The sequence below is a fragment of the Odocoileus virginianus genome, chromosome 25 (genome assembly GCF_023699985.2).
Source record: "Odocoileus virginianus isolate 20LAN1187 ecotype Illinois chromosome 25, Ovbor_1.2, whole genome shotgun sequence".
NCBI lineage: Eukaryota > Metazoa > Chordata > Mammalia > Artiodactyla > Cervidae > Odocoileus > Odocoileus virginianus.
Window position 1 is genome coordinate 13,387,988 of NC_069698.1, and position 25,237 is coordinate 13,413,224.

The 25,237-nt window shown below is 37.8% G+C and overlaps 1 protein-coding gene and 1 pseudogene across 1 annotated transcript; both read right to left on the bottom strand.

Annotated features, from left to right (window-relative positions):
- Nucleotides 1–7,039: 7,039 nt before the first annotated feature.
- LOC110144058 (olfactory receptor 5H2-like) lies at nt 7,040–7,973 on the bottom strand (annotated as a pseudogene).
- Nucleotides 7,974–20,911: 12,938 nt separating this feature from the next.
- Nucleotides 20,912–21,862, bottom strand: LOC110144059 (olfactory receptor 5H2-like). Its single transcript, XM_020903874.2, has one exon. It carries the CDS (start codon nt 21,839–21,841, stop codon nt 20,912–20,914), a length of 930 nt encoding a protein of 309 aa, XP_020759533.2. The 5' UTR covers nt 21,842–21,862.
- Nucleotides 21,863–25,237: the final 3,375 nt, after the last annotated feature.

Sequence of the window (25,237 nt, forward strand, 5' to 3'; positions counted from 1 at the left end):
TGTTTTGTAGCACCTCATGTTTCCTTCCTGGTCTTAGGTCTCACAGAATTTCAGAATATAAACTTTGGTCTCTAAAACATTTGGGATTAAAAGAATGAAAATCTGGGAGACTGCAAATAGGTCAGAGTCAATAATTATGTTCCTTATGATGCAAAGTTAAAAATTTCCATCAAATCCTAAGGGATTTCCTTGCACAGACATGAGAGTATTTCTGTGGGGAGATTCAGTCCCCTACACATAAAAAGATGCCTTGTAAGACTATAAGGTTGAAGCACATAAAAGCATGCCTTGTAAAGACTAAGGTTGTTTGATGATCACCTTGCTAATTATTATATATATTCTTATTAAATGCTGTTTATTATCTGCATAAATTTTAAATGAGCAGAAAACAGTCTCATATTAATTTTACCTTTTACTGAAACAACTAATATGCCTTATGAAAGATTATTAGAATTTTGAAAGGAGACTAAAATATGTGATAGGTTCAGCTGGGGTCATTAACTTCACTCTGTGATTTACATTTGTCCCAATATCTTTTAAAAACCTCATTGGAAACTGTAATATCATTATTTATTCCTACATATGAATTACTGAAATGTTTCTCCTGCCTTTGCAATTTCCCTCAGCTGCCATTATCTTTTTTACCTTATTTTTTCCCCTTCCACTCTGTTGTTCAGTCACTGAATTGTGTCCGACTCTTTGTGACCCCATGGACTGCAGCATACCAGTCTTCCCTGTCCTTAACTATTTCCCAGAGTTTGCTCAAACTCATGTCCATTGAGTCGATGATGCCATCCAGCCATCTCATCCTCTCTCATCCCCTTCTCCTCCTGCCTTCAGTTTTTCCCGACATCAGGGTCTTTTCCAATGAATCGGTTCTTCACATCCGGTGGCCAAAGTATTGGAGCTTCAGCTTCAGCAGCAGTCCTACCAATGAGTATTCAGGGTTGATTCCCTTTAGGATTGACTTGTGTGATCTCCTTGCAGTCCAAGGGACTCTCAAGAACCTTCATTCCGTTAATCACCTTGATATGCTACGTATTTATTTGTTATTGTATCACAAGGAGTCAGTCGGTCACTCCTTTCACCCAATCACCATTAGCATATAGACTTAAGAGGAAAGGGATTTCTCTGTTATGTTCACCCCTGTATATTTCTAACACCTTAAACAATTTTGTAGTGCTCATTTTGTAGCATTTTGTAGGGACATTTTGTAGTGCTCAACAAATATTTGTCCAATGAATGAAAAAATTATACTCTCCTACTCAAGAGTTTGCATGGTCTTTCATTGGCTTTTCACACAAGTCCATTTTTTTAATTTTGGTCTTTTCAGATGCTGCATAGTATGTCTGAATTTTGCCTCTCACCTTACTTTATTCCTCTCACCTCAGGGCACTTGGCCACGTGCATCCCTTCACTGTTCTTCTGTGCACCTGTTTAATTAATATGCTTACGTTTCCCTCATCTGAAACACCGTCCTCGTCTCTTTACTCCAAGAACTACTCCATCCTCACCTCAAATCAGATCTCCTCCTAAAGGACTTTCCTAGTTCCTTCAATTTGTTTTTTTCATTTCCTAATATACAAGATTGTTGCTGTTCAGTCACTCAGTCATTTCCACTCTTTGCCACCCCATGGAGTTTAGCACGCCAGGCTTCCCTGTCCTTTGCCATCTCTCCCAGAGCTTGCTCAAACTGATGTCCATTGAGTTGGTGATGCCATCCAACCATCTCATCCTCTGTCATCTGCTTCTCTTCCTGCCTTCAACCTTTCCCAGCATCAGAGTCTTTTCTAATGAGTTGGCTCTTCACATCAGGTGACCAAAGTATACATGGTACTTGTTTTTATATTGCGTTTGGATCAAGTATGACTTGTATGTGTCTTGATTTTAAGTCTTGATTATATATGCTTAAGTCAGCAAGTCACTGACACTGTCATATGTATTTGGAACCCGTGTTCACAAATGGAGCTAGATCCTCAGTACGTGCTTTTTTTATTTTTCAAATTTCAGTTCAGTTTAACCTTAATCAAGTGCTTGCAATAGACATGGTGTTGGAAAAGACGGTGGGTAAGGTGCACATAGAATGTGAGCATGCGGGGATAAGACTTTCTCAAGTTTTACAAATGCTTCTGAAAGGAATCTCCTAGTGAAGACAGAGACACTTACATTGCTAACTAGCAAGCAATTTAGGCTGTAATATAAAAAAGTATAACTAAGCTGTATTAAAATATAGTGAACAAAGTTAATTGTGACCTGGACGAATTAAAAAAAAAAAAGATTTTCAAATGGAATTGTCATTCCCGATGAACCTTGAAGATAAATTAGGATTTAATAAGCAAAGCACATGAGGAAAGAACTAGCATGAGGGAATCAAATGATAAAAGCCTAGAAACTTGAAAGAGCAAGACCTAATTAAAAGATTAATAGCAACCTAGGGTGGTAGAAGTTTACTTATACATAATGTAAAGAGAACAGGTAATATAAAGGGAATGGAGAATTATATTGGAAGTTGTTCTGTTTGGGTTCCTTTCCATTTATTTTTTTTCTGTCCTTCCCAATTTATCAAACCCTGTTTCTCAGTAAAGTCACAACTAACTCTGAATGCCTGCTCCAAAGAACATCTAATTACCTTTCTAACCAAACTGTAGGCTTTGACTCTATTGAAAATCTTTAATTTTGGCTTCTGTGATAACACTCACTGCTTCTATCTTCCTAATTGCTCCATCTGAGTCTTTTATGCTGAGTTGTGTTTCTTTCTTTTTCCTTAATTATACTAATGTTCCCCTGAGTTTTATATTTGAACTCATTCTTCTTTCATTCTAGAATTTCCCCCAGATTGTCTCATCTCCTTATGTATTTCACCTATCTTCTGACTGCTGGTTGCTTCACAATATGAGAGATTCCAAACCATTTTTGGTGTACATTCATGTCAGTAAAGTCATTTGGTATATTTCTAAATTATACACATTTTATTTATAAATTAGATAGATGTACCACAATGCTAAAATATTATGCATATTATAAAACATAAAAATGGAAATTAAAACAATAAGACTAAATGATAGAAATGATACTAGATTTTAAGATTTTAGATCATATTAGATATTAAATTTTCTTTTTAAATTATTATTGCTCTTATAAAAATTTTTATAGCACCTCTCTTAGAGGTTCTTCCCTATGATTAAGGTCAGTGGCAAGCTTTAACAAACCAGTTGGACACTTTGGGTCATTAGATTTGTGTCACCCCAGCAGGTAAATAGCAATAATTAGCTTCAGTACTTCCTGAAGTCAATGGGAATATGACTGGTAGTGGGAGAGTGTATAAATGTATAAAGTTTTAAATGCCATGTCATCAGTTGCAGATATGAAGACAGTAACGCTGCTGTATGTATTTTCTTCCTGTTTTGGTAAGAATACATTGTGTGTGTGTGTGTGTGTTTATACATATACAGATAATATATTTGTTTTCTTTCCACTATTATTCCCTATCCCTTGTCACATAACATAAGATGTATTGACTATATATCATTGTAATTAAACACTGTTAATTAGACCTCATAGTACTAAGTTCCCAGATATTGAGGAGAAGAGTAAACATCACTGAAGGATTTTACCTGCTCATCTGGGGAAAGGCTTGGTGCCTTTTCAGTTGTACACAGCATAGTCGTATTATGTTAGGTGGAATTATGACCTTGTTGTCTTTATTTGAAGATTAAATATGGGAAGGAATTATGTATAGGTGCCAAATTGATAACAGGTAAAGTTGTGATGGTTCACTTTATGTATCAGCTTCTCTGGGCCATGGGATATCCAGATATCTTGAAAAATATTACCTATGGATGTGTGTCTGTGTGGGTGGTTCCAGACCTGATTAGTTTGGAATTAGTAGACTGAGTAAAGCAAATGCCTCTCCCTAATTTAACAACAACGAAAAAAAGCAATGGATCACTGAATTGTCTCTCTGCTTGTCTCAGACATTGCTCTTCTCATGTCTTTGATGGTTTTGGTTCTTAAGATTGCAGACTCAGACAGAAATCTATACCATTGATTCTACTGTCTCAGGCCTTTGAGCTATGAGCATCTATTACCTTGAGTCTCCTGCTTGCAGAGGGCAGATTCTCAGTCTCTATAATTCTATGTGCCAATATCTTATTAAAACTCTTTATATGATATACATTTAGATAGATAGATATCTATATGTATATATAGATTATATATTTACATCATATTGGTTTGTTAACATAAATACTCACAGTACAGTTAGCAAGTTTCTTGCTTTATATTGAAAAGTAGAAGGAAATATGACAATACTTTTAGTCATTTCATTCAAATAAGTGTCATTTAAATGGTATTAATATCTTCTCAAAAGTAAAAAAAAAATCATATTCTGACAGCATTTATAACGTCTAATATATGATTTGCTCTGAGTTCTGCATACAAAGAATAATTTGACAGCTGTGTTTGGGATGTAAGGGAGGATCCACAGAATGGGAGGAGAAGTAACTTGAGTTTTGTAAATCAAAAAGATATGCAGTTATGAAGGTGAGGCTTTCAGTGGTATCAGAAAGAATATATATAGAATCAATGGTGAGATAAAGATAAAGATGGAGTTGAAGATGAATCACTTATTATTCTTAGCGTATGTAGTCTGACAAAATGGACATTTAAGAACTTGAAGGCACAAACATCCAAATTCTTGTTTATTTTCATGTCCTTCCTATCCACCCACTGAGCTATATAACCTTGTATCATCTCAAAGTTATTTGATCTTTGACATTTGTTGGATCATAGAGAAAGCAGGAAATTCCAGAAAAAAACATATACTTCTGCTTCATTGACTACATGAAAGGCTTTGACTGTGTGGATCACAACAAACTGTGGAATATTCTTAAAGAGATGGGAATACCAGACCACCTTACCTGTCTCCTGAGAAACCTGTATGCAGGTCAAAAAGTAACGGTTAGAACCTTATATGGAACAACTGACTGGTTCACAATTGGGAAAGGAGTGCAGCAAGACCACATATTGTCACCCTGTTTATTTAACCTATACACAGAGTGTGTGTTAATTGCTGTCATGTCCAGCTGTTTGTGGCCCTGCAGACTGTAGCCCACCAGGCTCTTCTGTCCATGGAATTCTCCAGGCAAGAATACTGGAGCCAGTAGCCATCCGCTTCTCCAGGGGAGCTTCCCAACCCAGGGGTAGAACGTGGGTCTCCTGCACTGCAGGCAGTTTCTTGACCATCTGAGCCATGAGAGAGAAACCAGAGTACATCATGCGAAATGCAGGGCTGGATGACTCTTGATCTGGGATCAAGATTGCTGGGAGAAATATCAACAACCTCAGATATTTAGATGATACCACTCTAATGGAGAAACTAAAAAGGGACTAAAGAGCCTCTTGATGAGGCTGACAGAGAAGAGTGAAAAGCTGGCTTAAAACTCAAAATTCTGAAAACTAATATAATTGCATCTGATATAATCACTTCATGGCAAATAGAAGGGAAGAAGTAAAAGCAGTGACAGATTTGATTTTCTTGGGGTCCAAAGTCACTGCACATGATTACTGAAGCCATGAAATTAAAAGATGCTTGCTCCTTGGAAGGAAAGCTATGACAAACCTAAACAGCATATTTAAAAGCAGAGACATCACTTTGCCGACAGAGGTCTGTATAACCAAAGCTATGGTTTTTCCAGTAGTCATGTCTGGATGTGAGAGTTGGGCCATAAAGAAGCTGAGCACCAAAGAATTGATGCTTTTGAATTGTGGTGCTGGAGAAGACTCTTGAGAGTCCCTTGGACTGCATGGAGATCAAACCAGTCAATCCTAAAGGAAATCAATCCTGAATATTCATTGGAAGGACTAATTCTGAAGCTGAAGTTCCAGTGTTTTGGCCAGTTGATGCGAAGACCCGACTCGTTGGAAAAGACCCTGATGCTGGGAAAGACTGAAGGCAAAAGGAGAAGAGGGTGGCAGAGGATGAGATGATGTGATAGCATCACCAACTCAGTGAACGTGCCTGGGAGATAGTGAAGGACAGGGAAGCCTGGCGTGCTTCAGTCCACGGTGTCACGACGATTCGGACACGACTTAGCAACTGAACAATGACAACAACAAATATACATTTAAAGCTCCTCATTGTCAACAATACACTCCAATAACAATTACTGTTATTGTTAAATGTTAGCAATATATTACTGTTTTTAAAATCGTAATATTTTGCCTATTTTTAATTCTAGAAAAATTGACCATTTTCTTTCTATTCTGTAATTTCTTCTTCTTTTCTATGCCTATCCAACTTAAATCATCATTGTAATCTGTTAGTTTTCTAATTAGTGAAGTTTTTCAGATTGACCTTCAAATACAAACAAAGCTAGAAAGGTCCTTGTGAGAGACAACTTGCCTCTTTGCCTTTCTCTAAAAAGCATACTAGCTAAGGGCATCTTTTACACTGTAGCTCTGAGTTAATTTCTTACCTCTAATGCCATTTTTCCTCATTATTTTCTAATTTCTGTTTATTTCTCTATGTGATATGAGAGTTCATCCCTACTAAAGATTTATAATGAGTCAGATAAAGTAGAAAGTAATACCTTTTGATGGCAGGCAGAATTCTGGGAATACTTCTGTTCATTCAAACACAAACCTGCCTCCTTGTGGAGTTACATGTGATACAAGGCTCTACAGTTGTGTGAGTATCAAACACATGATAAACTATTCAGAGGATCTCCACTAGTTTAGTACTTAATGCATTTATAAAGTCACACATTGAAGAACATGCAAAAATATGAAATATTTCCATTTGTTTTCAATTTTAATTACTTTTCTATGACATTAACATTTGATTAAATACCTTATATATTTTAGAATAAGATAAGCAAATACTTTAAAGAATTTGTTAGGCACTAACATCTTAAGTCATTAAAATAATAGGATAATTATAAATATAATAAACTTTGAACACTAATCAGCATGTCACAACATCTCACCTGTAAAATTTTGTTGTTTTAATGAAAAAAGGACATTTATTAGTATTAAATATCTACTCATTTCTTTTTAACATTTTTGTCAGTGAATCTATGACTTTCGTATCTCTCAAGCTGTAGATAATTGGATTTAACAAAGGAATTATGACAATGTAAAATAGAGAGTCCATCATATCCTGATCATCTGCTTGTGCAGATCCATGACGCACATACATGAAGAGAAGAGGCACATAATATAAAGAGACAGATAGCAGATGGGCACCACAGGTGGAGAAGGTCTTCCTCACACCTTCTACAGACTTCTTTTTTTAAAATTGTAAAGAGAACAAGTGAATAAGACACGAGAACAATGAGAAAGGTGAACACCTGTATTCATCCAGAGAAAATAAATACTATCAGAAAATTAATGGAAGGGTCAGTACAGGACATCTTAAACAATGGTATAATATCACAGTATAAGTGTTATACTATGATGGAATCACAAAAGGTTAATTTGAATTAAAAAACGTTATGAAGTGTGGCATGGGAAAGGCCACCTAAAAATGACAAAGCTAGTAGCCAGATGCACAGTCTGTCTGTCATAATCACTGGATAATATAATGGTTTGCCTTATGGCCACATAGCGATCATATGCCATTGTTGCCAGCAAAAAGCATTCTGTAGTTACTCTGATTACAAGGGGGAAAAAGTGTAACTTGAATTCAGTGAGACAGATAATTTTGCTCTTGGCACAGAAGCTGACACAGCATCTTTGGAGTCACAATGGAGAATAGCCAGGCATCCACAAAGGCCAAGTTTCCAAGGATTAAGTACATGGGAATGTGAAGGTGAGGGTCATTGCAGATGAGAACAATCAGACCAAGGTTTCCCACAATGGTGATGAGGTATATCACCAAGAACCACAAGAACAAGGGGATTTGCCCCTGTGGTTGATACTTCAGTCCTGTGAGAAAAAAAAACTGTCAGCAATGTTGCATTTTTCATTTCCATATCCTTAATAGATGGCCTCTGAAAAGCAATGCAGTAAATGTGAAAAGAATATATATCAGAAGATTTTAAAAATTTAGTTAGGTTAATATAAATAAAACCATAAACTAGCCTGAATACAATTTTATTTGCTCTTATTTTAATATGTGAAAAGTATTGGGGAAAATTGTTATATTTGGAAAATGTGATTATTTCAGTTCAAAATATGTACAGGAATAAACCTGTTTAGCAAAAGGAAATTCTGAACATGAACAAATTTATGGGTAAACTACTGAATGAGATATGGAAATTCTGTGTGTTTGAGATGAATGAAGGTTTTAAAAATGTTAGAAAGGCCTAGGTTATCAAGTGAATTGAATATCATATGAATAATCTTCAATTTTATTCACCAAGCAATAGGCAAGCACTGAAAAGATGTGGCGTGTCATCAAAGGTTATTTTTGAAATTAAATATTTGGTTGTAGAAAACAGAATGTAGGAAGAAGAATCTTGTGTCATAAATACTCTTTAGTAAGATATCATTCTTGTCCAGTTATTCCCAAACTAGATTACATGTCCAAATTATTTGGGGTAGTTTTTCATGCAGAATATTGTCTGAGATACTATTTTAGAAATTTATCCCAAAGATCATGAATGTGGTCAAATAACATGCATTTTTCAATGCTCCCCAGGTGATTAAAAGTATGTGAAGTTCTTGTTCATGTGTGATGTGATTGGGGTGATGAGGGAGAAGACAGAGCTGTCAGTTCAGTTCAGTTCAGTCTCCCAGTCATGTCCGACTCTTTGCAACCCAGTGGACTGCAGCACGCCAGGCCTCCCGGTCCATCACCAACTCCCAGAGCTTACTCAAACTCATGTCCATTGAGTCGGTGATGCTATCCAACCATCTCATCCTCTGTTGTCCTCTCTCCTCCTGCCCTCAATCTTTCACAGCATCAGAGTCTTTGCAAATGAGTCAATTTTTCACATCATGTGGCCAAAGTATTGGAGTTTCAGCTTCAACATCAGTCCTTCCAATGAATTTTCAGGACTGATTTCCCTTTAGGATAGACTGGTTGGGTCTCTTTGCTGTCCATGTGACTCTCAAGAGTCTTCTCCAACACCACAGTTCAAAAGCATCAATTCTTCAGCACTCAGCCTTCTTTATAGTCCAAGTCTCATATCCATACATGACCACTGGAAAAACCATAGCTTTGACTAGACAGACCTTTGTTGGCAGAGTAATGTCTCCACTTTTTAATATGCTGTCTAGATTGGTCACAACTTTTCTTCCAAGGAGCAAGCGTCTTTTAATTTCATGGCTGCAGTCATCATCTGCAGTGATTTTGGAGCCCCCCAAAAATAGTCTGTCACTGTTTCCACTGTTTCCCCATCTATTTGCCAAGAGTGATGGAACCAGATGGCATGATCTTCATTTTCTTAATGTTGAGTTTTAAGCCAACTTTTTCATTCTCCTCTTTCACTTTCATCAAGAGTCTCTTTAGTTCTTCTTCGCTTTCTGCCATAAGCATGGTGTCATCTGCATATCTGAGGTTACTGATATTTCTCCCGGCAATCTTGATTCCAGCTTGTGCTTCTTCCAGCCCAGCGCTTCTCATGAGGTACTCTGCATGTAAGTTAAATAAGCAGGGTGACAATATACAGCCTTGACATACTCCTTTTCCTATTTGGAACCAGTCTGTTGTTCCATGTCCAGTTCTAACTGTTGCTTCCTGACCTGCATACAGGTTTCTCAAGAGGCAGGTCAGGTGGTCTGGTATTCTCATCTGTTTAAGAATTTTCCACAGTTTGTTGTGACCCACACAGTCAAAGTCTTTGGCATAGTCAATAAAGCAGAAGTAGATGTTTTTCTGAAACTCTCTTGCTTTTTCAATGATCCAACGGATGTTGGCAATTTAATCTCTGGTTCCTCTGCCTTTTCTAAATCCAGCTTGAACATCTGACAGAGCCATAGATCAAAATAAATCAGGGCTTCCCTGGTGGCTCAGTGGTAAAGAATCCACCTGCCAATGCAGAAGACCTTGGTTCAGTCTCTGGGCCAGCAAGATACCATGTGCCACCGAGTAAGTAAGCCCATGATCCACCACTGTTGGGCCTGTTTTCTAGAGCCTGGGAACCACAGCTGCTGAGGCCAGGCGCCGCATCTCCTGAAGGCCGCTCAGTGACAAGCCCACACGCTGCAACTATAGGCGAGCCTCTGCTCTCTGCAAATAGAGAGAAGCCCACGAAGCAATGAAGAACCAGGACAGCCAAAAATAAGCAAATAAATAAAAGTATTAAAAATAAATCAGACTATAGAGCCAATGAGACTTGGTGACAGATTAATGTGAAGGAGTGGTTAGTAAGAGAGTCACTTGGTGACTGGTTAGGTGGTCATTAAAAACCGAGACTGAAGACTCAGATGCAGTAGCTGGTTTTTGCAAGGGGCATCTTCTGGACATCTGAGTGAGGTAAACTTAGCAGTGTGATTCTACAAGTGTTTCATAGAAATAATGACTTGAGTGTCATTGAGGTGAATGAAAGCACTTACTATGGCTGGTATGTTGAACAGTGTGCATAAGGTGAAAAATGGAAGGAATGAAAATAAACTTGAAGAAGTTATATAAAGAGGTTAAGGATGAATATACATCATTTATTGGATGGATGACTTCTGATTCTCTTTTCTCCCAAATGAGTCTTGGTGGCAGACTAAAGCTCTCATCCTTTGTAGAAGGCAAAGTTTCTGGAAACTAACTTTCCCATCCATGGCACCTAGAGGGAGGGGACTTGGTATAGCTGGGGGGAAAAAAAAAAACTCATTTACCCTGGATTTGGGATTTGGAGAGGGGAGACAGAGGTCAAACGTGGGACAGAGAGAATTTTGGTTGCTTTCGTTGCAAAATCAACTGAGGAACCAGAACGTGAATCCTGTGCACATAGCAGTGGCATCAATAGTGAGCTGTGGAATTCAAGTTCAGCAGCAATGACAAGTGATCCTATTGAGCTAGAAAGCTGGGACATGGTTTTGGCTGTTGACAGTCTGACTTCTTTCTTTGTACCTTGCCGATTTCCCCGGTGGATTTCTCCACCTCCCCTAACATTTCTGTGTTTGAGCCAGTTTTCATTCAGTTAACTCATTTCATCTTGCAACCAAGAGCTCTGGCTCACACAGGAGGAGAAAAGGAAAGACAAGAAAAGGATACTGGGCGGAGTGAACAGAGAAGGTGGGCATTGGAAAGCTGAGTGTTGGGAACTTAAAGCGAGGAAAATACTCAAGAAAGACAAAGGGAAGTATGGTGTCTAAAGCAAAATAACTGCTCTGGGAGGATAAGGAGTGAACAGGAGTCATGAGTGTGAGAATTAAGAGATTTTTATTGAGAGCATTCTCCATTTGGGGATAGAGTTGAGATCAGAGAGTAGTGAGCAGGGAATGGGAAGCAAGTGGCACAGCAGTGAGGAGAATGAAATAAAGTATTTAAGACGTGGACCACAGTTGACATTTGTTTACCACCCACAGGCAGATGCATTTTTTATTTCTTGTAGAACAATATTTTGAAAGTTTTCAAAAGAAAGAGAGAGGAGGAAATTGAGAAGAGAGTAGGTAGAGAAGTGGAATGGGAAATTTGAGTGGATGAAAACAAGGAACAACAAAAAACAGGAAGAGACTAAGGAACATAGATGGTAAGTGTAGGAACGCCAAGCAATGAAGAAAGGAAGTATCAGAGAAGAGCTGAAGATGAAATAAGAGGAAAGTCTCAGTGGTTTGGGGGGTAAATATCTTATCAATTCTGGTTTCAACAAAGATTGTCAGCAGAAAGAAACATTTCTTTCTTCTTTTACACAAAATTCCAAGTTTATTTTCCTATGGAATTTGTGTATGAATTAGAGACTTTCATTGTAATTTTACCTTTTGGTTATAAAAATACTAGTATTGCCTCAAAGTTATTTTCACTTTTAAAAGATGCTTTTACTTTGTTGTTATTGTGATTAGAGCTGACTATCTCTAGAAATCTTTCTGGTTTACATGCACAGCATTTGCTTCTCCACAGGTTTATTAGTGGAATATAATTGAGCAAAGACTGAAACTGAATAAAGGCAATATATATATCCAGTGATAATAATGGAAGTTGTTAAATGTACATTTATTTCAAGTAAACATCCTCCCACTCAATCCCAAATCACTAAACATTAAAAAATTCTCAATTTGATGTGTAGGTACTTATTAACTCATAAATCTGAGAAAAGCACTGCAATAGCATTTTTCTGTCTGTGTGTATACATGTCTATATAATAGAATTATTGTCAGAAGTGGGTGAAAGAATAGAGATTGCTATTTAAGTGATTTAACTTAAAATTTAATCAGAGAATATGGGTAATTAAGTCAAATAAATATTTTGAACACAAATTTCTTATCCAGAAAACATTATGACCTAAATTTTTTTTTTTATTAATTGGAGGCTAATTACTTTACAATATTGTAGTGGTTTTTGTCATACATTGACATGAATCAGCCATGGATTTACATGTGTTCCCCATCCCAATCTCCCCTCCCACCTCTCTCCCCATCCCATCCCTCTGGATCTTCCCAGTGCACCAGCCCTGAGCACTTGTCTCGTGCATCCAACCTGGGCTGGCGATCTGTTTCACACTTGATAGTATACTTGTTTCAATGCTATTCTCTCAGAGCATCTCCTCCTCGCCTTCTCCCACAGAGTCCAAAAGTCTGTTCTATACATCTGTGTCTCTTTTTCTGTTTTGCATATAGGGTTATCGTTACTATCTTTTTAAATTCCATATATATGCGTTAGTATACTGTATTGGTCTTTATCTTTCTGGCTTACTTCACTCTGTATAATAGGCTCCAGTTTCATCCATCTCATTAGAACTGATTCATATGTATTTTTTAATGGCTGAGTAATATTCCATTGTGTATATGTACGACAGCTTCCTTATCCATTTGTCTGCTGATGGGCACCTAGGTTGCTTCCATGTCCTGGCTATGATAAACAGTACTGTGATGAACATTGGGGTACATGTGTCTCTTTCAGATCTGGTTTCCTTGGTGTGTATGCCCAGAAGTGGGATTGCTGGGTCATATGGCAATTCTATTTCCAGTTTTTAAAGAAATCTCCACACTGTTCTCCATAGCGGCTGTACTAGTTTGCATTCCCACCAACAGTGTAAGAGGGTTCCCTTTTCTCCACACCCTCTCCAGCATTTATTGCTTGTAGACTTTTGGATAGCAGCCATTCTGACTGGTGTGTAATGGTACCTCATTGAGGTTTTGATTTGCATTTCTCTGATAATGAGTGATGTTGAGCATCTTTTCATGTGTTTGTTAGCCGTCTGTATGTCTTCTTTGGAGAAATGTCTGTTTAGTTCTTTGGCCCATTTTTTGATTGGGTCATTTATTTTTCTAGAATTGAGCTGCGGGAGTTGCTTGTATATTTTTGAGGTTAAACCTCTGTCTGTTGCTTTGTTTGCTATTATTTTCTCCCATTCTGAAGGCTGTCTTTTCACCTTTCTTATAGTTTCCTTTGTTGTGCAAAAGCTTTTAAGTTTCATTAGGTCCCATTTGTGTATTTTTGCTTTTATTTCCAATATTCTGGGTCATAGAGGATCCTGCTGTGATTTATGTCAGAGAGTGTTTTGCCTATGTTCTCCTTTAGGAATTTTATAGTTTCTGGTCTTACATTTAGACCTTTAATCCATTTTGAGTTTATTTTTGTGTATGGTGTTAGAAAGTATTCTAGTTTCATTCTTTTACAAATGGTTGACCAATTTTCCCAGCACCACTTGTTAAAGAGGTTGTCTTTTTCCATTGTATATCCTTGCCTCCTTTGTCGAAGATAAGGTGTCCATAGGTTTGTGGATTTATCTCTGGGCTTTCTATTCTGTTCCACTGATCTATATTTCTGTCTTTGTGCCAGTACCATACTGTCTTGATGACTGTGGCTTTGTAGTAGAACCTGAAGTCAGGCAGGTTGATTCCTCCAGTTCCATTCTTCTTTCTCAAGATTGCTTTGGCTATTTGGGTTTTTTTTTATTTCCATCCAAATTGTTAAATTATTTGTTCTAGTTCTGTGAAAAATACCATAGCTTGAAAATAAGTATACTACCCAAAGCAATCTATAGATTCAATGCAATCCCTATCAAGATACAAATGGTATTTTGACCTAAATTCTTAAACTGTTGTTCATTTGTTTGAAGTTCTAGTTAAGCAAAGCTTGTTCTATAGAGTCATTATAATTATGCTAACCAGATGATTAAATATTTAAAGAGTATATTATGTTCTTAGAGCTATTTTACTCATCCAGATTTTACTCTCAAAAATAAAATATTCTGATTATTCATTATTTTTTTCCATTTTTCAACTGATAATTTTGACATCTTGTAAATCAAATCAAAATTATATTAAATTTAACAGTATTTTAACCTTCCATAAAAAAATAATAAATATTAGAAAAATCACTCTCTCTTACCTATATCTGTTAGAAATTGTTGTGATCCTTTCACTGTTCAGGCTTTCTGAAGTAGAAAATAATCTAAGAGCTTTGCATTGACAATAACACAGGTGACAGTTCTTTGAACACTGTTGCATTTTGGAAGCTTTATTATCTAAGCTCAGGAAAATGTTATTTGCATACATAAATATAAATTATAATTATATTATATAAATTTGTTTTGAACACACGAGTTAACCAATTGTACAACTGTGTGCTTCTGCCAGAAGCAGAAGGAATGAAGGACTAAAGTTCCCCTGATAGTACCCACTGATTAACTTTTGGCCAAAGCTAAGCTGTTCTCCTGGGCATTGTGAATTTGGTCATGTATGAGAAATCCAGTTTGTTCCACGGGGCATCACAGTTTCTGAAATCATGAACATCAGTCATAGTAGACAGTTATGGTTTTAACAATATAAATTACACTTTATGTCACCACTTTCAACCACAGATGACACTTCTGACATGTGTATGCAAACTCCGGTTTGTCAATAAATGTTGATGCTCTGACTGCTTTGATCAGTATGGTCTTAGAATCTAGATTCCTGTCAAGACATGACCCCAAGTAAATATGTTCTCCTCAAACAAACTGTAGCTCATGTTCCAGACACATGCTTAACTCCCAACTTTAAGCTGAAATATGGTGAGAAAGCCTTTTAAGCAAAGGTCTGGGGAAGGAGTAAAGGAAAAACAAAAGACCACAATGAGAGGTGACCTGTATCAGTACTTCTCAAACTTTAATGCCTATGAGTCTCCTGGAGGTCTAGATAAATGCAAATTCTGTTTCAGTAGATCAGGGCTAGGACCTGAGCATCTTCATTTATAACAGGTGAAGCTTATGGACAGGTGCAGTCCACAGGACCTTCACCATTGGAGGGACTATCAGTTTATCAGAGAGCCTAGATAATTAGAGAAACACAACATAGTAAATGTAGCTGAAAAGAGGGATGCATGCAGAGCCACATGGGATCAGGGAGGCAGCTTATGTGGGTAACACAGGAACGTGGAGGCTAGGTTAGAGACTTCGTTCTATATCCCAATGTAAAGGAAAACTATTATGGGATTTTGAAATGGTGGTATGATCAGATTTTCCTTTTTTGCATTAGCAGAGAAAGTTTTCAGTGTAATTCATTCAGATAAACAAAAGTTAACTGACTTATTTTTTTTTTTAATTTTTTATTATTTGGAGGCTAATTACTTTACATCATTACAGTAGTTTTTGTTATACATTGATATGAATTAGCCATGGATTTACATGTATTCCCCATCCCAGTCCCCCCTCCCACCTCCCTCTCCACCCGATCCCTCTGGGTCTTCCCAGTGCACCAGGCCCGAGCACTTGTCTCATGCACCCAACCTAGGCTGGTGATCTGTTTCACCCTAGATAATATACATGTTTCAATGCTGTTCTCCTGAAACATCCCACCCTCACCTTCTCCCAGAGTCCACAAGTCTGTTCCATACATCTGAGTCTCTTTTTCTGTTTTGCATATAGGGTTATCGTTACCATCTTTCTAAAGTCCATATATATTGTTAGTATACTGTATGGTCTTTATCTTTCTGGCTTACTTGCTTGTAATAATGGGCTCCAGTTTCATACCATCTCATTAGAAACTGATTCAAATGAATTCTTTTTATATGGCTGAGTAATATTTCCAATAGTGTAATATAATGTATACATAAAGTTTCACCATCCATTGTACATGTTGTTGGGCAAAGATGGGCTAAAGTTCCATGTTCCTCTATTTTTAACTGTTGCTGCAAACAATGGGGTTCCCTGGCTCTTTGATTGGTTCATTGGTATGATGTAATCCAGAGTGTTGTGGTCACGGCAGTTCTACAGCTTTTAAAATCAGACATCAGTCATAGTGGCGTACAATTTGGATTTAACAATATTAAATTCACTTTTGCCCACACCTTTCAACCACAGTTATTGCCTTCTAGACTTTTGTTAGCAACTCCGGTTGGGTCATAATGTGATCCTATGCTTGTGTAGTTGTCTTGAATTTAGATTTCTCAGATAATGACCGAGTGAATTTTTCACTGTGTTTGTTAGACCACTGTCTTACTCCCCTTGAAGAAATGTTGTTGAGAAGGCATTTTTAGATGGGTCTGGTAAGGAGTAAGAGCAAGGAAATGGAGGTGCTTGTATATTTTCAAGACTTTAATCCTATGTCTCTGGTGTCTAGATATGCAAATTTTTTCTAATCGAGGGCTAGACCTGTCTTTCATTTTAAGTGATGCTTTGTGAGCAAGAGCAGTCCCACTAGGCTCACCATTGTATATTATCTTTTATTTCTGAAATTCGGATAGTGGTAAGAGGAACTCAACTGTAATTTAGTCGAGAGGATGTCTCCCAGCCAAATGGAGTCGGATAGTTTGTGGGTTACATAGAACTTGAGCCAGTGAGTACTTTTTGTGTATGTGATCCTGTAAGGAAAGCTATTTATGATTTTAATGGTGGTTGACAGTTTTCCCAGACTTGAACTTATTTTTGATAATTTGATGTGCTATCTGAGTAACAAAGAAAATGCGTAACCTCCACTTGGGACTTGGATGGCTAGATGGGGGGAAGCAAACAGCATCATAGACTTATTGATCTGCTTCCTTAGAATTTTGCTGGTGAAAGCCAAATAGAGGAGAAAAATATCATAGAAGAGAGGAATCATGTGAAAAATGCACAGAGGAATAGAGTGGGGAATGTGATGTGCAGTGGTAGCTTCAACATAACCAACACTTGGCTTCAGTATAATGTCCTCTTTAATTTTGGGTAATTACTTCCTAACTTATTTGGTTGTCTATCCTTGATCACAAATACCTGTATTACTGCTTCCAGTATGTGATGGTTTTTTCAATTTTAGTCATTTTGATAAGTATAGCTTGTTGCACTTTCATTTGCATTTCCCTAGTAACTAATTTTTATAGAGTGTCTTTTTGCATCTTTCTTTGACATCTCTATAACTTTTTTGATGGAGTGTTTGTTCAAATATCTTACCCATTTTAGGTTGATTTTATTTGTTTTTATTTTTTTGTTTTTATTTTTTCTATTTATTTTTATTAGTTGGAGGCTAATTACTTTACAATATTGTAGTGGTTTTTGCCATACATTGACATGAATCAGCCATGGATTTACATGTGTTCCCCATCCCAATCCCCTCTCCCACCTCCCTCTCCACCTGATCCCTCTGGGTCTTCCCAGTGCACTAGCCCTGAGCACTTGTCTCATGCATCCAACCTGGGCTGGTGATCTGTTTCACCCTTGATAATACAGAAAAAGAGACACAGATGTACAGCACAGACTTTTGGACTCTGTGGGAGAAGGCGAGGTTGGGATGTTTAGAGAGAACAGCATCGAAACATGTTTATTTGTTTTTATTATGAGTATTGGGACTGTTTCATCTATTCTGGATACACATCTTTTATCAAACATGTGATTTGTAAATATCATATCATTTTAGTCTGTTACCTGGATGACATTGTGCTTATTGGTCTTCAGTTCAGTTCAGTTCAGTCGCTCAGTTGTGTCCGACTCTTATGAATAAGAAATAATATTTATTAGGAAGCCACTTGCAGGACAGGGGTAGAAAATAAATATGACAACAGTTCAGCGATCTTCTATTTCAGTGAAATTTGTAGGTTTCCAGTGATACAGAGCTTGTCAAAAAAAAAAAAAAAAAAAAAAACCTTCTGAGGTTAAGGATAAGTTGTTACATCTGGCCCTTGCTGAAAAAGAGAGACACAACACATAATGTGCCTCTGTGAATTGTGGAGGCAGTATTATCCTTATTTGGATGTGGTATTCCAGCCCATTACCAAGTGCTAGTCTTGAGTGGAGCTCAGAGCAAAAGAAGGCTTTGTACCATGTGTAGGCTGTTTTGCATGCTGTCCTGCCTCTCGGGCCATATCCAGCAGATCCAGTGGAGCCTGAATCAGCAGTGGCAGCTGCTTGGAGCCTTTAATCAGCCTCTGGAGGTGGATCGAAATGCAAGCCCTTAGAACTTTGAGCAAAACACTGCCATCCTCCGTGGATAGCTACTCTCCTGTAGAGAAGCAGCGGTAGGCCTGATAGTCAACCTCAGTAAAGAAAAATGAATGTTTAACCGTGGACCACCAATTTGCCATGATACTGGAGCTGCCCTTGACAAACTGGATCTTATCTGACCCACTAACCTTAAATTTTGGTGTGCACAGAAACATTCCTTCATCAAATAGAAACAGCATATACTTGATCAAGCAGGAAAGGCCCTGAAGGCACAAATAAGTTACTTGAAGAAGTGGTTCCAATGCTGCTGCTGCTGCTAAGTCGCTTCAGTCGTGTCTGACTCTGTACAGCCCCATAGACGGCAGCCTAGCAGGGTCCCCTGTCCCTGGGATTCTCCAGGCAAGAACACTGGAGTGGGTTTCCACTTCCTTCTCCAGCGCATGAAAGTGAAAAGTGAAAGGGAAGTCACTCAGTTGTGCCCGACTCTTAGCGACCCCATGGACTGCAGCCTACCAGCCTCCTCCGTCCATGGGATTTTCCAGGCAAGAGTACTGGAGTGGGGTGCCATTGCCTTCTCCGGGTTCCAATGCTACTGGCCTCCAATCCTGCCGCAAAGGCTTCTGTGTCGCAGCTGGGCCCTGTGCCCTTATAATTAGCTGACCGAGAAGTCTGGGGCCTGACTTACAGATGGTTCTGCATGGTATGTGGACACCATCAGAAAGTGGACAGCTGCTGCACACAGTTCCTCTCTGTGACATTCAGGAAGGACAATGGTGAAGGGAAAACCTTCTAGCAGGACAGCCTGCTTCCACCAAGACAGACAACAATTCTTCCATTGACCTGAAAGTAGATGACCACTCAGTCCCTTTGACTTTACATTTCTTTGAATCATGAGACAAAGAAGTGAGTTGCTATGTTGGGTGAGGTGATTGATGGCAAGTAACAAGAGGAAACTGGACTCCTCCACGAAAAAGTAATAAACAGTATGTCTGGAATACACAACACCCTCTAGGGTATCTCTTAGCATTGTTATTCCCATGGTTAAGGTCAATGAAAAACTTCGAGGTCAAACCACACAATAGTTCTAATGGCCCAGACTCTTCAGAAATTTGGGTCATTCCACCAAGAGAAGAACAATGACCACCTGAGTCAGGTGCTTGCTGAAGGCAAAGAGAACACAGAATGGGTAGTCAAAGAAGTTAGTTAAAATGCCTAACAACAATCACATGTCCTAGTTACAGATGAGGATTGTAATTGCCAAGAGATTTCCTTCTTAGTTTGATATGAATACATTAGTGTCTGTATAGCACTTGTCTTTGTTTTCTTTCCATTCTTATTCCCTTATCATGAGACATAAGATGTACTGACTTCGTATTATCATAATTAAGTGTTGTTAATTTGACATTGTATTACCTGATATCAAAGAAAATGAATAGTAAACTTCACTCAAAGATTTTACCTCCACTCTTGGGAAGAGGTAATACATTTTAGGTTGTACACAGCAGAGTTGTATCATGTTAGGTGGAATTATTCCTTGTTATTATCATTATTTAGAAATAGAATATAATTTTTAAGATATGCATATGGGCACTAAGTTGACAGCAAGTGAACTTGTAATTGTTAATTTTATGTGTCAACTAATCCATGGGCTGTCCAGATATCTACTTAAACAGTATTTGGGGGTGTTTTTGTGAGGGTGTTCCTGATTAGGTTGGAATTGATGAAATTGGTGAATTGGTCCCCACAAGACATGAGATTCAGTGGAGTAAAAGACTTTTTGATGGCTAGCAGAATTCCTGGGATTTGCCACTGTTCACTCAAACACAAACTCACCTCTCCTGTGGAGTTAAATGTGATACGTGTCTCCAGGCTATACAGCTATATTGTGTATGTTGGGCTTCCCTGGTGGCTCAGATGGTAGAGAATCCACCTGCAATGTGGGAAACTGGGTTCGATCCCTGGGTTGGGAAGATCCCCTTGAGAAGGGAAGAAGGGAATGGCTACCCACTCCAGTGTTCTTGTCTGGAGAATTCCATGGACAGAGGAGCCTGACAGGCTGCATTCCCTGGGGTTGCAAAGAGTCGGACACAACTGAGCAACTGACTTTCATTTTTATACAGCTATATTTTATCAAAGACATCGTGCTCAAGTAATTTTCAGAGGTACAACACTATTTTAGTGCTTAAAATATACTTAGTAAATTCATTTGTAAAACCATACTGAAGAATATACAAGCATGTAAAATGTTTTCACGTGTTTTCTGCTTTAGTTATTTTAGTATGATATGAACACTTAATTAAAATGCCTTTGTGTTTTTGAAAAAGATAGACATTTTAAGGAATTTGTTAGAAACTAACAGGTCATGAAAATAATGACAGTTATAACTAAAAAAAAATTGAACACTAGTCAACACATAACAAAATCTGATCTGCAGTTTTATGACTGTTTTAATGGAAAGAGAACATATATTATGAGACCTAAATATTCCTCTTTAACATTTTCATCAGCGAGTCTATGACTTTCTTATTTCTCAGGCTATAGATAATTGGATTTAACAAAGGGATTATGACAGTGTAAAAGAGAGAGTCCATCATATCATGATCATCTGATTGTGTGGATTCAGGACGAATATACGTGAAGAGAAGAGGCCCATAGTATAAAGAGACAGAGAGGAGGTGGGCTCCACAGGTGGAGAAGGCCTTCCTTATACCTTGAAGAGACTTCTTTTTTAAAATTGTAAAGAGAACTAGTGTATAAGAAATAAGCACAATCAGAATGGTGAACACCTGTATTGAACCAGAGAAAATAAAAACCATCAGAATATTAATAAATGGGTCAGTACAAGAAATTTTGAACAGTGGCATAATATCACAGTAAAAGTTATGTATTGTGTTGTAACTGCAGAAGGTTAATCTAAATAAAAAACCTATATGAATAAAGGCATGAAGAACACCACCTACAAATGATGAGACCAACAGTCTCATGCATAGTCTATTCGTCATAATCACTGGATAAAGTAAAGGGTTGCATATGGCCACATAGCGATCATATGCCATACTTGCCAAGAGAAAGCATTCTGTGGTTGCACTGACTGTAAAGGAAAAAAATTGCACCATGCATTCAGAGAGAGAGATCGTCTTGCTTTCGATGAAGAAGTTGACCAGCATCTTGGGAGTCACTGTGGATGATATGGAAGTATCCACAAAGGCCAGACTCCCGAGGAATAAGTACATGGGGATGTGAAGTTGAGAGTCATTCCAGATGAGAGCAATAAGACCAAGGTTCCCCACAATGGTGATGAGGTATATCACCAAGAATACCAGGAACAAAGGGATTTGCCACTGTGGTTGATACTTAAGTCCTGTGAGAATAAACTCTGTCAGCAATGTTATATTTTCCTTTTCCATATCTTCACTGGAAGTCTCCTGAAATAAAATGCAAAAAATGTAGAAAGAACATTCACTATGGTTTTATGAGTTGAACGCTTGGAAAGTGGAGTCAAAATAAATCATACTTCTACCAGAATGTCCTTTTAATTTCATAAAATATTGTTATAATGAACTATTTGGGGGATCTGAAGAGATGTCAATCAGTATAATAATTTCAGTTCAAATAATGTGCTGAAATTAATATATTTACGTAAAAGAAACAGTCTAACCATTTGCTAAATTTGTGGGAACTTGATAGACTGTGGTAGGGAAATTCTGAGTCTGGGACATGGATTATCAGTCAAGGAAATAGATATTTAAAAGAAGCAGGGTTATAAAATGAATTGAATACTATGTGAAGGATCTTGAACTCTTTGCCTCAGGTAATATGTACATACTGAAAGTTTTTAAGACAAGGAGAGACACAGGAGAGTATTTTAATTTAGTTTTTCATTAGTGCAGAAAATAGATGTCATGGAGGAGAAACTGGGATCAGGGATACTCTTCAGGAAATGTTGCTATTGTCCAGGGGATTTCTAACCAGATTATCCATCAGAATTGTTTGTGGAGCTTTTTATGCCGGATATATATTGTGAGATATTACTGTAGAAATTAATTCAGTGGATCAAGATGGAGTTCTAACAATCTGTACTTTAAAAAATGCTCCACAAGTGATTCAAATGCATGTATAGTGCCTAGTCCATTGGCAATATAACTTTGGTAGTTATGAGAGAGACAAAGAGATGGATGCAAAAGAATTCAAAGTGCAGTCACTAGGACCTGATGACATTAGATATGAAAGGGTGGGTTAGCGAAGGAGAGAGGAGGTACGTGGTGACTGACTAGATAATCATCAAAAATTGAAATCAAGGTCTCAGCTACAGTGGCCAGTTTGTGGAGCGAGCATCCTCTGAACATTAAGAGGAGAGGTACTTAGTAATATGAGTCTACTATACCTTCATATAAGTAATGTCTTAGGAGTTTGGGGAGTAGCTGAAGGCATATTTATTAATAACCTATCGATTGAAGAGTGTGCATAAAGAAGGACATGGAAAGAAACTTGAGGAAGTTGTATTAAAGCAGTTGCACAGTGGATACACAGCATATATTTGATAGCCAACATCTGACCACTTTTTCTGCCACATAGCCTTGGTGGCCGGTATAGGTATCACCCATTCAAGAAGCCAAAAGATGATGGCCATAATGACCTATATGGGAATTAGGTATATGCGTATGTATATGTATAACTGATTCACTTTGTTGTACAGGAGAAACTAACACAACATTGTAAATCAACTATATACCAATAAAAATTAATTTTAAAAAAGAAACCAACAGAGCTAGAATCTGACTTTTCCATTCCTGTTGCACACAGAGTGAGGGAACTTGATCTAGATTTGGCAAACCAAATCCACAAAACCTCCATTTAGAATATGGAAATAAAGAGAAAAGGTACAGGGACAAAAGAGAATATTGGTTGCAAAGACCGTGATATCAAGACTCCAGCAAATGCATCCCGCATCCATGGCCATGGCATTGTGTCAGCTGGCATTCCAAATTCAACAGTAGGGACAGCAGGTCTCACTGAGCTGGTGTTGGGACATGATTTTGGCCGTCGATTGGCTCCTAGGCTTCCTTCCTTCTGTTCCAGATTGTTTTTTCACCCAATTTCTCCATTCTCTCATTCTATGTTAGAGCCATTTCCATTCAATTAACTCATTTCCTATGGTAACCAAGAGTCCTAGTTCACAACAGAGAAAGACTAGGGAGAAACCAGAAAAGAATTCTAAGCCGAAAAGCAGGAAGGAAAGTGGAACGCTGAGTGCTGTGAACTTATAGAGAGAAAAGATACTCAATAAGAACTACAAGAAGCACAGAAGGACATGTCAAATGCCAAAATAAATGGTCTAATAGGACAAAGGATGATCAGGTTTCATTGAGTGTGAAAATTAAGGGATTTTTAGTGGCTTTAGTGAGAGCAGTTTGCATTCTGTGATTGAGTTGAGGCCAGACCATAGTTAAGAAGTGAATGAGAAACGAGTGGGTGGAAGAGTATGGAGTACCCCAAGAAAGGGAGAGAACCATTGGCATTTCTCTACTTCTCCTAGACACTTACAGGGTTTTCTTTTTTCTTTAGAATGTTTTGATGAAAGTTTTCAAAAAATGGGAGAGGAAGGAGTTGAGAGGAGAAAGGAAACAGGAAAAGTGGGAAGGCAGTATATATTGATGAAAGGAAAACAGCAGAGAGGTGGTAGCAGATGGAAAATATCAGAGACATAGATGGATACATATAGGAAAGACAACCCGAAGAGCTGACAAGGAAGTATTTGCGAGAGGCAGTATCCAAGAAAGACCAAAGAGGAAATACAGGTATGTCCCCTATTCAAAAGTTGGCTTTACTGCCACTTCTCTTGTGTGAAAAAACTGTATTAATAACCGAGTGAGATCTGAAGAGGAATTTTGCTATTACCAATAAAAAGGCAAAAGCAGTGCTCAGCATTTCTTTTGCAACAATCAGTTATAGAGACAACACATACCCCCAGCAGCCAGAGAGATGCCACCAAGCTCCTTCCTCAGGGAACTATAGTTATCTTTTCAACATCAAGTCATCATTGCTCTGAATTGTGTTTATGCACATCTGTACTGTATCTTGATTTATTTTGTCCATCTGTTAGGAAGATGGGTTCTAAGGTAATAGCTTCTTCTGTTTATGGCATTTCAGCTTTTAAAAGTTTTCATAGAAATGTTCAACTTTCGGATAACAGGGGGAAGCTGTAAAGAGAAAGGCTCAGAGACTCAGGAGTGAGTGTTTTAACTGGTGTGCCCTGAGGTTATTTGTTCTGAAAAAAAATTATTTGTTCAAAGTTTATTTTCCTATAGACTTTGGGTATGAACAAGAGAATTCAATTTTAAATTTTATTTTATAAATTTTGTATTGATCATAAATATATTGGTACTGTCAGAAAATTCCATATTCGAAATTGCTTTCTCTTTGTTATTAGGGTGTTTAGAACTGACCTTATCTAGAAATCCTGCTCATTTAACTTGAGAGCACTTTACTCTCTACCAATTGTGGGATATTTAGTTTTGAGAGGGAATCAATAACAGTCAAAAAACTGGATCTTGAATACAGGCAATATAATGATCATCAAAAATTTCAGTTAAGTAGATTTTTATATGAAATTTCCTTCCTTATTCAATCCTAATCAATAAGTAACTGAGAATTATCAAATTTAATATGTGGGTGGGTACTTTGCATGTGTGCTCAGCCTCACAGTCATGTCTAACTCTGCAGCCCCATGGACTGCAGCCCACCAGGCTCCTCTGTCCATGGAATTCTCCAGGCAAGAATACTGGAGCGGGTTGCCATTTTCT

Bases quoted from the DNA above. Each gene is read 5' to 3' on its own strand.
- LOC110144059 (XM_020903874.2), bottom strand. From the start codon at position 21,841: ATGGAAAAGGAAAATATAACATTGCTGACAGAGTTTATTCTCACAGGA.